This window comes from Salvia splendens, chromosome 13, assembly GCF_004379255.2.
Source record: "Salvia splendens isolate huo1 chromosome 13, SspV2, whole genome shotgun sequence".
In the NCBI taxonomy this organism is placed as follows: domain Eukaryota; kingdom Viridiplantae; phylum Streptophyta; class Magnoliopsida; order Lamiales; family Lamiaceae; genus Salvia; species Salvia splendens.
In genome coordinates this window covers 19129930-19148115 of record NC_056044.1, presented here as the reverse complement: position 1 = coordinate 19148115, position 18186 = coordinate 19129930, and the positions used below count along the sequence as shown (strand labels likewise).

At 39.2% G+C, this 18186-nt stretch overlaps 2 protein-coding genes across 2 annotated transcripts; one reads left to right on the top strand and one right to left on the bottom strand.

The window, feature by feature from the left end:
- Positions 1-3347: 3347 nt before the first annotated feature.
- Positions 3348-4187, top strand: LOC121761578 (receptor-like protein 44). Its single transcript, XM_042157214.1, has one exon. The coding sequence runs from the start codon at positions 3387-3389 to the stop codon at positions 4122-4124; it is 738 nt and encodes a 245-aa protein (XP_042013148.1). The 5' UTR covers positions 3348-3386; the 3' UTR covers positions 4125-4187.
- Positions 4188-14899: 10712 nt separating this feature from the next.
- LOC121761514 lies at positions 14900-17270 on the bottom strand. The gene is made up of 2 exons (XM_042157155.1): positions 16485-17270; positions 14900-15116 (listed from the first exon to the last, which is right to left on the bottom strand). Exons 1-2 carry the CDS (start codon positions 16947-16949, stop codon positions 15111-15113), a joined length of 471 nt encoding a protein of 156 aa, XP_042013089.1. The 5' UTR covers positions 16950-17270; the 3' UTR covers positions 14900-15110.
- Between the last annotated feature and the right edge of the window lie 916 nt (positions 17271-18186).

Sequence of the window (18186 nt, the reverse complement as noted above, 5' to 3'; positions counted from 1 at the left end):
TACTCCTGAGTATCAACACGAAGATCGAAAATGTCAATGTCAGGGTATTAGTATCAAGTATCAACTCATTAGTTACACTTAACTATTTTCTCTTTCTTATAAAAAGTGTCAAAACTTTAAAAATGTACTCCTAATTTAGTTCAGAGTTCCTAGGTCACATGCTTTCCTACCGCATCGAAACACGAATCAAAGGCACAAGTTTTCTTTATTGGTCTGTGTTGTGATTGAGAGATGAGTTATATTGAGTTGTTTCCAATTAATTTCCTGTCTAAATTCTTTTTCTTTATTGAACTACTATGTTGTAATTGAGAGACAAAATTTGTATTAAGTTGTTTCTAATTAATTACATGTCTTATTCATTATATAGTTACAACATCTTCAATGGTACATTAAAACTTAAAATACTCTAATAGTATTTCAAAACCAATCTCATTTTTTTTATTTTTCTGAGTGAAAAATATAGAGAATTTTGTGAGTAAAAAAAGGCTTAATATAGGGAATATTCTTTTAAATTTGAGTTGAGTGTAAATGGTTGGAGTAAAATCATATTTGATATGAACATTTATACTAACATAAATTTAAGTTTAGTGTAAATGGCTAGAATGCTTTTACTGCCACCATTTTGGATTTCTCTTTCCATTTTTTTAGGCAAAATTTAGACAAATTAAAAGTCTCTGTATTGGATTCAAAAAAAAAAGTTTGGGAGAAATATCATAAGTTTTATTAAAAGTTCATGTATTTCTAGGTAGATAATCTAAAAAAATTAAACTATAGTTTTATACAATTGATTAAATCTCTAAATACAACAAATATGAACTTCAATTTTTGTGTAATGATCTATCCAACAATATATAGATCAAACACAACAACATTAAACTTGAGGTTTAATTTGGCAATTTTTTTTTTGTATTTTCCAATATAAAAACAAATAAAATTATAGGAGTATTTATTAGAAATATGTCTAAAATGCCCCAGACCAGACTTGGTGTTGTCCCTATCTTTACCCACACGCCCGATCGACCCACCACCTTCACTCCTCTCACTTTCACTTTCACTTTCATTAAACCTCCAAACAGTCACCTGTATGCTGTCCCACTGCATCATACAAACTTATTTTATCATAATATCTTTCTTTTTATTATTTTTATTTAATATTCATCTCCTTGTAAATAAAGTAAGTGAACTGGCATTTTTAGCAATAAGCTAGGAATTTTGTTAGTGTTGCCGGCCCTAATTTTTAATACCGTATTCAGTGGAAATGATTAATGCGGTTGAATCGAATTATTGGAGGGCAAATTCGTTCTAAAAATTTATACTCCCTTCTTCTCTACTATATATCGCTTAAAAATTTATACTCCCTTCTTCTCTGCTATATATCGCTTAAAAATTTATACTCCCTTCTTCTCTGCTATATATCGCACTTTGACCAGCCACGTGTTTTAATAAATTTAATAGCACTTTGACCAGCCACGTGTTTTAATAAATTTAATACTCCCTCTTTCCCATAAAAATAGATCATATTTTATTTTATTTTCGTTTCATAGAAATAGTCCATATCTATTTATGACAACTTCTTTCACCCTGCTCTTTTATACAATATTTGATTTCCGGCACATGATTTTATGCAGTATTGTTTTGTGAGTTAATGAAGAGAGAGTAAAGTAATAGAGATAAAAAAGTAGAGATAATGTTGTTTTTATTTTAGGAAACGTTTCATTTTTATTGGGACAACCTAAAAAGGAAAATATTTCATTTCTAATGGGACAGAGGGAGTATTATCTTTTATAGGTTCCATCATCCACTACACAATTTCAACTATTTTTTTCCTTTCTCTCTTACTTTATCAATTATGCATTAAAACTCGTGTCGATCATGAATGGTCTATTTCTATCGAACGGAGGAGTACAAAAATGAGTTGAAAAAGATAGTGTATTGTGGGTCTTATTTCTAGGTAGTATTAGTTTTAGTAATAAAATGTGGGTGAGAATGATTTACTGGAATGTTGGATCCACTACAAAAAATAATACTCCCTCCGTTTCCTCATGGTTGAGACAGAACTTTTCAGCATGGAGTTTAAGAAATGGATGTTTGGTATGTTAAGTAGATAAAAAAAGTAAAAAATAGAAAAAAGTATAGAGAATAGAGTATAAAGTGAATAAAGTAGAAAAAATAAAATAAGACTGAGAAATTGATTGCTATATATAAAATTGACTCAACTACGAGGGAACTTCTCGAAATAGAAAAATGACTCAACTATAAAGGAATAGAGGGAGTAGTAAAACTGAAGTAGGACAATTAATATGGAATGCACAAAAATGAAAACATGGAACACTAATGATAGACGAAGAGAGTATTAGTCTCAAAACTCAAAAGTAAAATGATGTCAATTGTTCCATTACAAAACAATACTCTCTCCATTCCTAAAAAATAGACAACATTTGAAACTTCACGGGATTTAGTGCACAATTGGTAGGGTAAGAGAGAGATAGAAAGAAAATGGGATTGGAGTATTGTTAGTAGAAAATGAGACTCATCTCATTAGAAAGAAAAAATTTACTTAAATAGAATTGATCTATTTTTAAAAGATATTTCAAAATGACAAATGTGGTCTAACTTTTAAGGGACGGATGTTATTCCATTCGTCCCGCTTTAGCAGTCCCAGTTACTTTTATGCACTCGTTTTATTCTCTCACTTACTTTACCATTTCTCCACTTTAACTATTTATTACTCTCTCCGTCCCACAATATGAGTCACATTTGATGTGTGCACGAGTTTTAAGAAATACTCCCTCCATCCCATTAAATATGCAACATTTGCTTTTCGGCACGAGATTTTATATAGTGTTATTTAGTGAGTTAATGAAGAGAGAGTAAAGTTAGAAAGAAGAAAAAGTAGAGAGAGTATTGTTTCCATTTTTAGAAACGTTTCATTTTTAATTGGACAAACAAAAAAGGAAAACGTTTCATTTCTAATGGGATAGATGAAGTATAAAGAATAGAGGGATTGGAAAAGTTAGTGGAATATGAACCCACTTTTTCATATTGATTTTATAATAAAATGTGAGTGGAGTGAGTCAGTGGAATGTCTATTTATCATTTATGGTAAAAGTGAAATGTGACTCTTATTGTGGAACGGATCGAAATGGCAAATTGTGGTTTTTATTGTGGGACGGAGGGAGTATCATTTTTATAAAATGAATGTAGAAAAGTAACCGGGACCGCTAAAACAGGACCGAATGAGTATTATTTTCACACTTAAATGAGATAAGTACAGAATATTTTGTCTCTAGATATAATATCAGTCAAACCATTCTTGCATTTTTGAAAGCCATCTACATAGAATCAGCAATACCTGATAACTGCAACGATTTACCTGTCCACGCAACATGGGCAGCCGGGACCACCTGTTCGCCGCCGCAGCGCTCCTCCTCCTCCCTCTCTTCTCATCCAATCCCGACGATGAGCGCTGCCTCACCCACCTAAGCCAATCCCTCTCCGACCCCCTAAAAAGCCTCCACAACTGGAGCGCCACCACCTTCACATCCCCCTGCGACGGCTCCACCTCGTTCCTCAGCGGCGCCACCTGCAACAACGGCCGCATCTCCAACCTCTTCCTCTCCAACCTCTCTCTAACAGGCTCCATCCCCCCTCACCTCTCCAACTGCACCGCCCTGCAATCCCTCGACCTCTCCTCCAACGCCCTCTCGGGTCCCATCCCGCCCGACCTCGGGAGCCTCCTCTATCTCGCGGCGCTCAATCTCTCCTCCAACGCCTTCTCCGGCCCGATCCCGGCGCAGCTCGGCCTGCTGGTCCGGCTCTCGGCTTTTGACGTCTCGGGTAACCGGCTATCCGGTCCGGTTCCTGCTTCACTGGGGAACCGGACCGGGAACCTGGCCCGGTTCAATGCGAGCTCTTTTGATGGGAACAAGGGTCTTTACGGCTATCCCCTGCCGCTGCCAAACAAGTCCGGGTTTCCGGGCTTGGCAATCGTCGGAATCGGGCTCGGAAGCGGGCTGGTGAGCTTGATGCTTAGCTTTATTGTGGTTTGTGTTTGGTTGAGAGTTACGGAGCAGAGATCCGAGAATGATGAAGTCAAGATTACTCAGCTCATGCCGGATTATTAGTTTTTATTTCTGCTTTCTTTATTTTACCGATCGTTAGTAGAATTATTATTTTTATTATTTTAAATTTGGATACAGTGGGTTAAAAAAATTGTAATATATGAGTCGTACTTTTATATATTAATTTTATAATAAAATGTGACTGGAATTGAGTTAGTGAAATATGAGGTCCATTACCAAAAATGGTAAGAGTGAATGTGACAAATTTTAGGAACAAACGAAAATACAAATAAGTGAAAATTTTCAAGGATGGAGAAAGTACGTATGAACATCTCTTTCTCTTTCCTGATTGGGGATATTTTTATTTTTTAAATGAGTATGCATGCAGTGGCGGACACATAAAATTTTTCTAGCAGGGGTTGTACTATACACTACTCCCAGGATAGACTGCCCTTAGGATGATACGAAATTTTAGGCAATTTCATTTTAAAGGGTTTAAATAGAAAGTAAAGCTTATTGGATATTTTAAAGTAGGTAAAAATGAATAAATTAACATAGAGAATATATTGTTGAGTATTTTAAAGTAGGAAATATGAATAAAATAAAAGAGGAAAAATATTATTGGCTGTTTTAAAGCAGGAGAGATGAAATATAATTATTTATTTTAATTATTTCCTAAAGAGAGGTAAGGGATCATTTTTGTTAGCATATGAAAAAATAAAGTGAATCATAAAATAATAATTATATAAGTATAAAAATTCATAAATATTTTATACACATAAAAACCAACCCAACGTGTATTTAACAAAAATATATCTATGCATATTAATATCTTAGTTTCCTGGAAAATTAGCAAAAAACAAGTTTTTATTGTAAAAAGAAATAAGTCAGTGACATTTTCAACATAGGTTAACCGGTTAGAGTGTATAATTAATTTTAAAAAATCCCTTATGGAATGATTAATCACTCTTTAAAAGTCATTAAATTTTTTAAAAGCAATATTCTCGGGATATGAGAAATTACAAGCTATAAGTGGAACAAATCTCACACTCGTTTTTTTAATTATAAAAATATTGTTATAATACTAGTATTATTTAATATTTTTGTCTTCCTCTTCTTCTTCTTAAATACGTCTTCTTCTCCAAATAAAAGGGCAGCCATTGTACTGTTCTTTAAAGTTTAAATGATCAAATTCTGCCCCTTTTAACATCCAACTTTTACTTATTTAATCTGAAGTATCATTAGTTTGGAAAGGGCTAAGTATACAATTCGAAAATTTTGAAAAAAATCTCAATAGAAAATATATAAAAAAATGTGAATTGGGAAGGGCTTAAGCCTTTCCCCACCCCTTAGCCTCTGCATGCAAGTGTAGTTTACACAATAGGTAATTGGCAGTTCACTCTCCATCTTATTTGAGTTGTATTTTAATTTAGATTGTTTTAAATTATTTGTGTCATTATCCTTTATAACTTAAAATAAAACCTCAAATCTCTCTTCTTTTCTTGTGTTTTCTATTTCTTTTTGTTTTCTTTCCTATTTTATTTTCTCCCCCATATTATTTTGTCTTTATACTAAATAAAATTTTCTTAAATCTCGTGTTAAAACGAAACATCTCAAGTAACATGGGACGATGCGAGTATATTATTTCATCATGATTAATGTGAATATATTAATTAAAATTTAACTTTTAACAAATTGAAAGGTTTGGTCATTATGAAATACTACTACTCATTTTGTATATGAATAAAGTTTGACTTTGATCCGACACTGGGTATAAAAAATAGGGAAAATTCTCAATTAAATCACTACTTTTAGTTGACTTCTGATTTATCACATAACTTACAAAGTTAGCTAATTAAATCATAATATATAACACTTTCGCATTTGTCCCATAACTTCAAATTTCCAGCAATTATGTGGTGACGTGGACGCTCTTATTTTCCTACGTGAACATAAACATCATTTATTTAAAACAATGTCGTCTCTACACCCCTAAAAACGACGTTGTTTTGTTCCATCGTTTTCATATTTAAGGTTTTTTTTCTAAAGAAAAGCGTATTTGGTTTAATTATTCTATCGACTTTTTAATTCTGTAATACCAAATCAGAACGTCATGTCATTAAATAGTGCCACATAAATGCCATGCCACTAAATAATGTCACATAAATTCCATGTCACTTAACAAAAGTGGATGAAATAAGTCATTGGTACATTAGTACAACTTATATATACTAGGGCCGACAATTTTTTATATGACACGAATCTGCATGAAAATAGTGGGGTCGAGCCTTATTGGGTTCGTGTCTTTATTGCGTTGACCCGTTAAGAACGCTATAATTTCAGGTTGGGTTCGGGTCAGATGCAGATTGGATACGGATAACCCATCAAGAAATAATATTGCTCCCTCCGTCCCAAGATAAGCGACGCACATTCCTTTTTGGGACGTCCCAAGATAAGTGAGTCATTTCTTTTATTGGTATTTTCTCTCTTACTTTTTCTCTCTACTTTATTAACTTATTTCCACTTTCCACTTTACTAACAAAATCTCATTTCCTTAAATCTCGTGCCGAAAAGTTTATGCTCACTTATCTTGGGATGGATGAAGTATTATTTTTACTATTTTTTTTTAAAAAGCAATGTTTTACTTTAATTATTTAATTTCTTGTAAATAAAGTTTAGAACGTGGAAATGGATTTTAATCATGTAAATCAAGTTTAAGAATTAGGCTTAATTGTGTAATATTTGGTTTTAATATGTAATATTGGGTTCGGGTCGTTATCGTGTCATGTCAACCTATATTATATTGTGTCATTAATGAGTTTGTGTCGGGTTTAGGTTTGAGGGTAGCGGTCGGCTTCATGTTCGGATTAACAGTTTCCTTAACAGGTCGGGTTCGGATTAGGCCTTATTGGGTTGGGGTCGTTATCAGGTTGACTCGTTAATGACCCAATCCTCATGATTTGCCACCTTAATATATACTCCTCTGTCCCATAATTGATGTCACACTTGTGGAATAACATAAGATTTTAGGAGATTTTGTTTTGTGTGTTAAGTGAACAGAGAAAATAATATATTTATATTAATGTGAGATAACTTTTTTCGAAAAAGAAAATGTGACATCTTATATAGGACAAACTAAAATGAAAATGTGACATATATTATGAGGCGGATGAAGTATTATATAGTTATATATATGCTACACTCACATATATTAGTAGTACACAGTTACAACACACATAATATATTCAGTTTAGTATATGCACATAGTATATACAAATCACAACAAAAATTGAAAAAAAATCAAATGGAAGATTCGGGTCGGGTACCTGTAGCGTCGGATGCGGGATACCCGACCATATTACCCGATAATGTGCGGGACAAGTATCGAGACTGTACTTAGGGTCAAAATCAAGTGTGGATACCCGTAGGTTATCCGTTTCGCCATCCCTAATATTGATGTTATTGATGTGTATTTGTATTGATATTATTTACATGTCCTATTGATATTTACTATGATGCGCATAGAAATTGAAACTGTTTTCGTCTTTTATTTACAGAAAGAAGACTTATAGTGCTTGCCAATGAAAACTTCAGAATCGAAAAAAATAATATCATTGTATCATTAACTATCAGTATAACTTAAATGTTTTGTCTATGATCTATACACTTATTAGTTAAATATCGTATATTAATATAATACTTAGAAAATATGAATATGTATCGGTTGATATATCAATACTTTGTTTTCCCTTCAGTGTTTCCGCCTCTTACCTCTAACATGAAACAAATTTATACCAACAAAATTTAGACTAGAGAATAAACAAAACCTAAATATGTGTATATAATGCCATCCACAGCCGAATCACTAAACCATCCCTTAAATTACTATTCGCGGGCATTACTGTACTTTTTTATTCCATCCCTTAACTAAGGGACGGAACCTGCAACCCTCTGTCCCTTAACCGTCCCTTAAATTACTCTTCATTCAATTTCATTTTTTATTTTTATTTCCAACCAAATTCAATTAAAAAAAACACACTTCATTAAAAATAAAATAAAATTACAACATAAAATAAAAATACAACTTAAAAGTAAAAAAAATAAAAAAAGACATAATTAAAATCCTAAAAAAAATAAAAATGACATAATTTAAAATACAATTTTATAGAAAATAAAAAAAACTACTCCGCCGGCGAATCATCCTCTGAAGGCGGTGGAGGTGCACTGAAGCCGTGAGGAGGTGGAATGCCAAGTTGTGCTGCCATAAACGTAATTCCGTTAAGCCAGGCTTGGTATTGGGCGGGCATCATGCGGGAAGTGTCCGCCATTGTGGCGGTCATGTAAATGGCCAAAAGGGAGTTGGGGGTCCCCCCGAGCCCGAGCCCGCCTGGCTTGATTCGGCTCGGCCCCTCCTCCCTCTAGCCGCCTTCGCCGCATTTCTCCCTTGCGGCCAACGGCGCCCACGGGAGGACCCCCCGGCATCGTCTGCCGGGGTCTCAACCTCCTGCGAGGCAAACTCTTGTGGCCAGCTGCCCGAACCGCCCTCACCAGACGAGTATTGGCCACTCGCCGTGTGCTTCGTGCGCTTCAAGGTCAAGCCCGTGCTGGACTGCACACCGTCGGCCCACCTTTCCTCGTCCTTGACGACCTCCCAAACATCGACATATTTGAATTGTTTGCCGGTGTCGTCGAAGTAGACCCGCAAAGTCGACCTCAGAATGTCGGCTCCCGTGGCTCCGCTTTGGTAATGAGCCGCTTCATTCTTGTGGATGGCGCAAAATCGTTTGACCTCTCTGTCGACTCGGTCAAAGTGAGCTCGGAGCATCTTATATGTGCGGCGGTGGGACCCCTTCGGCTTAATCTGGTGGTAGGCCTTGGTGACCTTTTCCCAGAAGCACTTCCGGGGTTGTTGATTCCCGACGATGGGATCGTACGAGACGCTGATCCAGGCATTGTACACCGCCAGCGTTTCTTTGGGGCCGTACGGATGCCGGCCTAGATCCTCCTCCTCCACCACCTCCGCCTCTGCCCTGGAGTTTCCACCGCCTCGGCCTCCTCTCCCGCATCGGCCTTCTTCCGGAGTGGGTTCAACGGAATAATCCTCCCGAATCTGGGATAATCCCTGCGAATACCGTGGGGCGGAGGACGGGCGTATGCATCCACGTCAAAATTGGGTGGTTGGTACCCCCCGACGTCGACGAACCCTGGGTGCCTGGCGTCAACGAATCGGAACCACCCAATGTGTTGTACATGCTCCCCCAGTCGCCGAATGCGTTGAGATCCCACCCGCCAGAGCCGCCACCGCCGGAGCTTCCGTCGCCAGACATTTTGTGATGAGATGTTAGATGAAAATTGGAGAGGAAATAGAGATGATTTGGGAAGAATAGATGTACAGTTGTGTGTGAAATGAGGATGAATTAGGAGTATTTATAGAGTAAAAAAAAATTTTTTAAAAAAAGGAAAACGGCTATAAACGGTAATATTACCGTTTTAATTATTTATTTATTTTTTTATTTAATTTGTATTTAAAAAAAATGAATTATTGCGTCAGCATGACGATGCCCACTCGTGGGCCGGCGAGTGGGCGTCACGCATGGCGATGTGGCGAGACGTCTCGCCAACCGTCACGGCGTGACGGAACGCGGAACGGGCTGTGGACGGGCTGGGGACGAGATGGGGTGCCGCAACGCGTCACGTCGCCGTCTCGTTCCTCCGTAACGGAATACGGGCCAACAGCGTGTCTAGTTGCGGGTGGCCTAAGGTGATTTTCTGAGAACTCCTATTTAGGAGATAGGGGGTGAAATTTTTAAGCACACAACTTATGGTTTTCATCTTCTATCTAGTCTCCTATTTATAGAGCTTTATTAGGTCAGACCATGGAGCTATGAAGGTTTCACTAGGCCTTATCTGTTCTATTATGAATGGTAGGAGATTTGCACGCGTGTCGTAAGCACGTGTCCTTTCCTATTAAACAAGATTTATAAGTTCTCACTTTCCAAAATACTACCCCCTCTACCCGCGAATAGGAGTCTCGTTTTTCTATTTTGGTCCGTCCGCGAATAGGAGTCCCGATTCATTATTACAATAGACGATAAAGAGACCTCACATTCCACCAACTCGTTTCACTCACATATAATTTAAAATTAATATATACAAGTGGGGTCTATATTCCACTAACATTCTTCTACCCACTTTTCGTATAACCCATGGCGGAATGAAATAAGACTCCTATTCGTGGATGGAGGGAGTATTTAATTAGCATATGATAAGTTAGGGTGTCGAACCCACGAGGAACGGTAGCATCTGTTATGTATTTCCACACTTAGAAAGGTTTTGGCAATGCCGCCACGCTCTAAATTGGGGGTGGAAACTGAACTAAGAAATATAAACAAGACTTAAACTAATATAGGAACTAAAATGCAAATAAAACAAAAGTAAAGCAAGCAATTAAACTGGAATGCAAACTGGCCATTTCAGACAGTGGCGAGAGAAATTAACACTTGGAAAAAATAAGAACATTTCGGAAATGAAATGAAAGTAGCAACTTGCATGAACATTCCTAAGTTCAAAAAGAAAAAGCGACTAAGTTAAAGGCTAAGGAAAATAAACTAAGTGTTAGCTACTAAAGAAATCTAGAAACTAAGATTTTGACCCCCAAAAGGCGGTCTAAGGTAACCTAAACTAAGTTACTCCTAAAAGCCAAACTAAATCACATGTAAATGGATGTTGAGTGCAGAAATTATCTAACCTAAATGGCTGCCACAAGTGAAAAGAAAGCATGTGCTCGTTGTCCCCCTAACCCTATTACCCAAGGTGTAAAACCAATGGATAAAAAAGCCTACAACTAATGGTTCTTTCACTTAACTTCTAAAAGCTTATCTTAGCTACTAATCCTACACTATAGGCATGGAAATTAAGTGAGAGAAAAGACTACTTGGCTGCAACACTACTAACCAATCAAGAGAAACACCAAATCAACACTTTAACTACCTAATCATGAATTGAAGTACCAAATTAAAAGCTGAAACTTAAAACACTTAAACAAGATGAAATAAACCTCAAGAAGACTCAAACATGGTGGAATAATACTAAGAAAACGAAACCAACAAGAACCATACAAAGACATGCAAAACAAAACCCGACAAGAGACGAAAATCACACAACAATCGGCTACTTGCACACACCTTTCCTTCTCTTTTTTGAAATGTTTTTCAACCATGAACAACCCCTAAAATGACTCCTAACATGCTTAGATAACTTAAATAAACAAAGAAATACACCACAAGAAAGTAGCATAACATGAACCTAAAATAGCAAACTTTAAAACAAGGTTTTTGAACTAAACAAGCAAGAACATCAACAACCAAACATAAATTACTTATAATAATATATTTTTAAATGATAAATTATAATAATAATTGAGGATATAATTAGGGAGTTAGTAATCACACTTAAGAGCATCCGCAATGGGGCGGACGATAGCTCGCCCGATGCATCCTCCGCCACTGTAGCACGACGGACGATGGCGGATCCTTCGTCCACGCCCTATGCGTCATCCGCGGATGATAGCGTCGGATTACGCATCGTTCGCGGTATTGTCCACCCCATTGCGGGCGACACGGACGATACCGCAGATGATGCGACACGTTTTCATTTTTTTAATTTTTTTGATAATTTCTTATCTACATATACCTCATTTCTCATTCCATTTTTTACAACAATCTTTCTTTCCCATCTCTCAATTCTCTTTCACTATAAAAATGAATCCCGGCGACGACTGGAGTACCTCGAAGGGCATTACTCGGGCCTTGACTCGGGCCTTATTCGATTGCGTTCATAAGGCTGCGTCCGATTGCTTGGTCAAAATGGAGCATGAGTGTGAGCATGTGGAGCCGGTCCAGAGGCCAATCCGACAGCGGACCTTTGTCCCCCGCAGCTCACCAATGTCTGTTCGCAGACTATTTTGCCGATGAACCACGGTGGGGTCCGACGGTTTTTCATTGCCGATTTAGAATGCGGCGATCTCTTTTTCTCCGCATTGAAGGCATGTGATACATACTTCCACTATCGGGTAGATGGCATCAGCAGACCTGGACTTACGTCGTTAGAGAAGTGCATGGTTGCGCTCCGGTAGTTGGCCTACTACACCACGGCGGATATGTTCGATGAGTACCTTCACGTCGGGGAGACAATAGGCCGCGAGTGTCTGAAGATATTTGGAGGGGAGTTCTGGAGGCTTTTCGGAACACATATTTGCGAAAGCCGACTGTTGACGATTGCCACGCCCAGATAAACATGCACGAGAGGGTTCACGATTTTCCTGGGATGCTAGGGAGCATAGATTGTATGCACTGGGATTGGAAGAATTGCCGGACGGCGTGGAGAGACCAATTTACTAGTGGATACAAGGGCAGCCACCCGACAATGATCCTTGATAAGGCTCGTTTCATGCATGTGTTCTGTGATAAAACTACACCCAATTCTGTAATCTGACGTGCAAATGTGAGCCAGGTGTGTGTGAATTCCGCCATATTCAGAGAATGAACAGTTCAATTGGGCGTATGGACGGATCAAGAGGAATGAAGTCAAAACAGCCGTGCTAAGTGGGTAAAGTCATAATTAAATGGAGCCAGCAGGAGTACCCACATAGAAGATGGAGCTAAAGACTCACCCTCCCCCAAAAGCCAAGGGCAGGAATGACATTTCGAGAGGACGGTACCCTAGGTATCAGAGCCCTACGCCTCTCTATAAATATGAAGCCAAGCGCGAGTAGGAGGGAGAAGACGCTTACACATAGACACATTCTAGAAATTCAGCTCTCTTCTAGGGCTGAAATGGTAGCTCACTGCACTTCATATTCTTGATTTCCGTCCCACGCACACTTGGGTTCTAGTTTAGTTTTAGTTGGGTGGTAGTTTATCAAATTTGAAGATGTGTAACACCGTTCCAAGAAGGAGCGAAGATACAATCTATCTTTTTCGTTGTTTTGCTGCTACAATTCACTTTTGGTTACTTGTTGCTAGTTGACTTGGTTGCTTTTGGAAGATTTTGAAGTTATAAATTCAGTTTTACTCGGCGTGTTTAGTTTCTTTATGCAGGATCTCGCTTATTTACGTGTGCTTCTGATTTCTGAGTATATTTTGGTCAAGTAGGTTAGTTGTAGAAGGTCTGTTGGATCTGAGTAACTGTTTACAACTTTCTGTTTAATTGCGGAGGATTTCTGAATGGAAGGTGTTAGGATGTTTAGATCTGGTCGTTTGTAGTACGACAGAGTATATCTAAGTATGTCATTGTTGATTGAAGGTGTGATCATGTCTGATTTAGCTTCTGAAGTTGTAGATCTGATAGTTGATTTGTGATTACTGCATAATTATGGCTTAGTTGTTAATTTACGTAGATGCGATTGATTTCTTACAGCAGATTTTAAATTACAAGTTTATTATGTTAAGTTTGCTAGGTCGCAAGTTGTTCATTAGGGAGGAAGTGTTCGAGATCTGATTATACTCTGTTTTCTTTTGATTCTGCGAGAAAGATGAAGTTGTTAGAAAAGGTTTACTTTACCGTACGTTTTGCAGGAGACTGGCACTAGTTCACTTTTACTTTGTTTGGACATTTTCGGAAATTTCAGTATGAGTTGATCAATTAGAGTTTAGTTAGTTAGGTCTCCCAGTTCATTTGATCGAGTAGTTTAACTTAACCCATTGAAGCTTGGTCGGAAACTGTGTGTGCTTTTGTGCTAGGTTAAGCTTCGCAAACCCAGAGAATCCGCTAGATCACAAGGTCTAGGAACTCAGAGGATCCTGGAAGTCTCGGTCGTTGGACACACAAATTCCGCGTTCAAAACCCTCAACCCTCTATACTATGAATTAGTACAGGGAAGCAGGGATCGATCTCACGAGGACAGATGCGTAAGAAGGCATTTAAGAGACTCTGGAAAAGATGATTTGGTTGCTGCCACACAATTTTGGGTTGAGGAAAGCTATTACTAGACTTAGGAATAAAATCTAACACTAGACCTAGGAAATAGAAAACAACATGTAAACATAGAACATCATCTTAACTTCCATACCTCAAACAAACTTCCTTGATCTAGTAAACGGCTACCTAAATTAGCTAGACAGAAAGTAAACATGCAGTGGGGATCATTTCCAGAAACGGTAAAGTACGAACGAAAAGCTGCAACTAACTAACTCTGCATTTAACGAACCACAACCTGCATCTCGTTACCTGATTCAAACACGAACATGGAGAAAACAGAGTAATAATCCAGATTCAAATAAAACATATAAATTCAGACGTCGGAAACTGATGATTAATGAGAAACCAACAGATCTACTTCTACAAGACGAAGCAAACAGAACACAGAAATGAAACATCAAATTTTTTCCGATCAACCAACTCAGCTTCAGATCTACACGTCGAACGTTTAATCCACTCTGGATCCAAGCAATCCGAACCAAACTACAACCAAAAACAACTCCATGAACTCCGCTGCAACAGATCCACGCCGATTCAATAGATCAAGTACGAATAGCATCCATTCAAGTAAATAACTATAAACTCAGAAACAAGCATCATCCATACTCGAAATCGACATCATCATAACGGAAAATAGAAATTGCATAGAAAGATTCAATAATACTTCAACAGTCAACAAAAGCCGAGCTTCGAACAAAGACTCGGTGAAATTCACAGCAACAAACGAAATGGAAGCAGTAAATTGTTTCTTCGTCCTACGTGAGGATGGTGGTACGCAACATCAAACTAAAAATGGAACCCGAACCCCTCTCGAATCCGAAAACCAAGTGTGTAGAAGTGTGTGCGAGTGAGCTGAGAGCCCAAAAGTAAAAAAACTCCTTGTGAATTGCCTGCTCTCTCTTATATAGGTGCGAAGGTGATCTTCTAGAAGCCTTCACTTGAAATTTCTGTTCTGTCCTTCGGCTTAGCGACCTCCTCCATCTGGCTATTTCCTTTATAATGCTCACTTTATCGCAAAATTTCCTTTGCCAGGCAATTGTCTTCCTTTCTTCCTTGGCCTGGCGATATCTACTACACCTGGCTTAAAAAGGTGCGTTAGACCCCGTAAATGCATGAACTTAACCCTACTACCGATGCATGAAATTAGCCTTATCAAACTGCTCACACTTAAACCATACTTATCCTCAAGTATAAAGACAAGAAAATAGAAATAAGGCGAATTTCAATGCATGGCTATCCTATGACCGACCCTACAGACACAAACTCATAGACCTAGACACACTAACTGACTCACAAAGAGGAAATAAACACATAAAGAAAAACACAAGGGCATGAACTAGTTTCAACTTTTAGGCAGCCGTCCCCACAAGCTTAAGGTCTATCCGATCATCTACAGTTTCCAAATCCTCCCATTTCCTTCTTCTACCTAATCGGTCTGTCAGTTCGTCAAGATATCTTATTGACTTCCCAATTATTAGATTCACTCGATCTCTCATTCCTCATCAGGGATGTTAGGATCGATTCACACTTAAGTTATTGCCACACCACTGATGCTTCGGGTTATGAGAGTTCCTCCTACCTAAAGTCTCATTTTCTTTATTCTTGGGTCAAGTTACTATTGCTTTTTGCCCTTGGGTTTCTTTTCCTTCTCTTCCCTTTTTTATATATAATTTTTTTTAACTCCTGGACTTCATCCAACTTATACCTCCAGAACCCTTTTCCCAACTTTTTCTCCTTCCGACTCTTCTCCCTAAACATCCAGTGGCGGACCTCTTTTATACATGTTAGCTCTAATTGTTTAGGCTTATAACTTACTTTTATAGTGGGGCTTCACAACTAGGTTATCTAAGGCATCCTCTATCGTTCTTACTTCATTCAAACCGATGTCAGTTTATTAAGGAAAAAGGCCACAAAGTTGACATGCATCCTATCTTCAATTGCTCTTACTAAGGGAATCTTGCCTTATTATATTCACTAGCTCATGCGACACACAAAAACCTAGATCTAAAGACTCCTATTCACATTAAACACAGACTGCACTAAGTCCCTCCCCCTCCCCCTTCACTTAAGCTTGTCCCCAAGCTATCCCAGTGAAGGGGGAAAACAGAGAAGTATTAAAAGACTGAAACAAACACAAAAGCACAACACACAAAACAACAAACATGCACAAGCAAAACAAACTTCTCACACTTAGACCGAGCAACGGGCTAAGTGGGAGAAATTACAACAGAACAAAAGGCAAAACATTCCTAAAAGAAACACAAACTTCTCACACTTAGACCAAAGATTGGGCTAAGTGGGAGAAGACACATATAAACGCAAACACATATATACGTCACGAGGCATGCTGGAAAAACAAACACAAAAGCACAAACTCAAAACAACAAACATATAAACATATAAAAAGGAAAGAAAACAAAAATAAAACTGAAAAGTAAAAGTTACTTGGTCATTGGGGGGTCTCAATTCGGGGTCTGGCCCCCGCGGGAGCCAAACTGGGGTGGAATCCACATAGGGGCGGGTCACCTTCACTTTCTTCCTAGCCGGCGACACCGGCTTCTCTTCTTCCTTCTCACTTTGCTTTGACACGTGCTTCTTCACAGACAAGGGCTCGGATGCAGATGGGGCTAACAGGGGCTTAGACGCTGATTGGGGGTTGCTGAAGAGAAGAGCTTCCCGGCCTGGCTGCTGGGATACACTGCTGGGTCCAGAGGGCAGCTTCTTCTGGGGCTGGGGAAACTTCTTCTGCATCCAATCGGTCATCATCATTATCAGCTTAACGGCTTCCGCCTTGCGATCGCACTGCACGGTTGACCTTCCCACCAAGTCAGTGATGCTTCCCCTGAGGGCCTGCATCTCCTCCCGAACTCCGCCGAGCTCCTTCCGCATCATGCCCATCTCCTTCTTCATCTCTTCATAATCCACGCTGGCTATTGTTTCGGCACCATCCTACTCCGTCTTCACCTGGGATTCCATCCTTCCCACCTCATAGAAATAGACATCCTTCCCGTGCATGTAGAGTAGACCCTTGTTGAAAAAATAATCAACGCTGAATATCTCTGGGGGCTCGCACATGACTACCTCGGGCGCGGATTTGCCTATCTTCATGATTGTGTTGCGTTGGAGGTATGCACCGAGAAGATGACACGTATACATGTGGCGTGAAGAGTTGGCGGCCATCTGATGACAAGGTGTACCTTGCACCATGTAAAGTAGAGGTCAGCAGTGGTCAAGGCAGAGTTGGAGGTTCCCATCAGATTTTAACTTATAAACGTCTGGGCAAAATGGAGGATGCGGTTGTCAATATGGAAGCCCTTGGAATAGCTTGTTTTAAACGTTCCCACCTTGGGGTGGGTAACGAATTCCCATGCCGACTGTGCTTTGAACCTGGGGGTGTACTTCGGAGCTCCTACCATGCGCTCGTTCCAAATGTCATCATCGTCCTCGGCGCGAGTGAACAGCCCCATCCGTAGGGACCACTCCCTGATACATATCTCGTGCTCCTCAGTAAATAGCCGGAAGGTGATCGAGTCCACGTCAAGGTCGGTGTTGAGTTTAAGCCTGAATGTCGAGAAAAACTCCCGTGCTAACACCGTTGGCACCTCGGCAGTGCTATGTTTCAAGAGCCAATCAAACTCAATAGCACCAATGTATTGACGGAACTCCTCGTATGAGTCAATCTCCCGCAACTCTTCCGGATCATACAGTTTCCCAAATTTCGCTAGCTTACCAATACCACTTCGCTCCTTGTAGGTTGCTGCCCTATTTGAATCATCAAACTTCCCATTGCTTCAAGCAACCCTTTTGTCAACCAGACCTCCGCTGGCTCAAAATTTAGCTCTTCCTCTTGCTCATCCATCGCTTCATCCTCGGACTCACTAGCCGGGTTAGGGCCGACCTGTTCCTTAGCGAAAAGAACTTTTGTTGGGGCAGAAAGTGGAGCTTCACCAGATTTGTTTGTTGCGGTCTTCCTGGACTTCTTGATCTGGGAGGGAGCCGCATGCTTTCCTTTCCTTTTGCGTTCCGCAGCTAGGCGGCGTTCTTCTGCCTCATCCTCCTCCCTGCTCGACCCAGGAGCTTCCTCCTCTTGTTCGCCCTCTGTCCCCGGGGCTAGTGATTCCTCTGCTGTAGGTTGGGCGAGATCATC

Excerpts from the sequence above, each read along its gene's own strand:
- LOC121761578 (XM_042157214.1), top strand. The coding sequence starts at position 3,387 with ATGGGCAGCCGGGACCACCTGTTCGCCGCCGCAGCGCTCCTCCTCCTC.
- LOC121761514 (XM_042157155.1), bottom strand. The coding sequence starts at position 16,949 with ATGAAGAAGGAGATGGGCATGATGCGGAAGGAGCTCGGCGGAGTTCGG.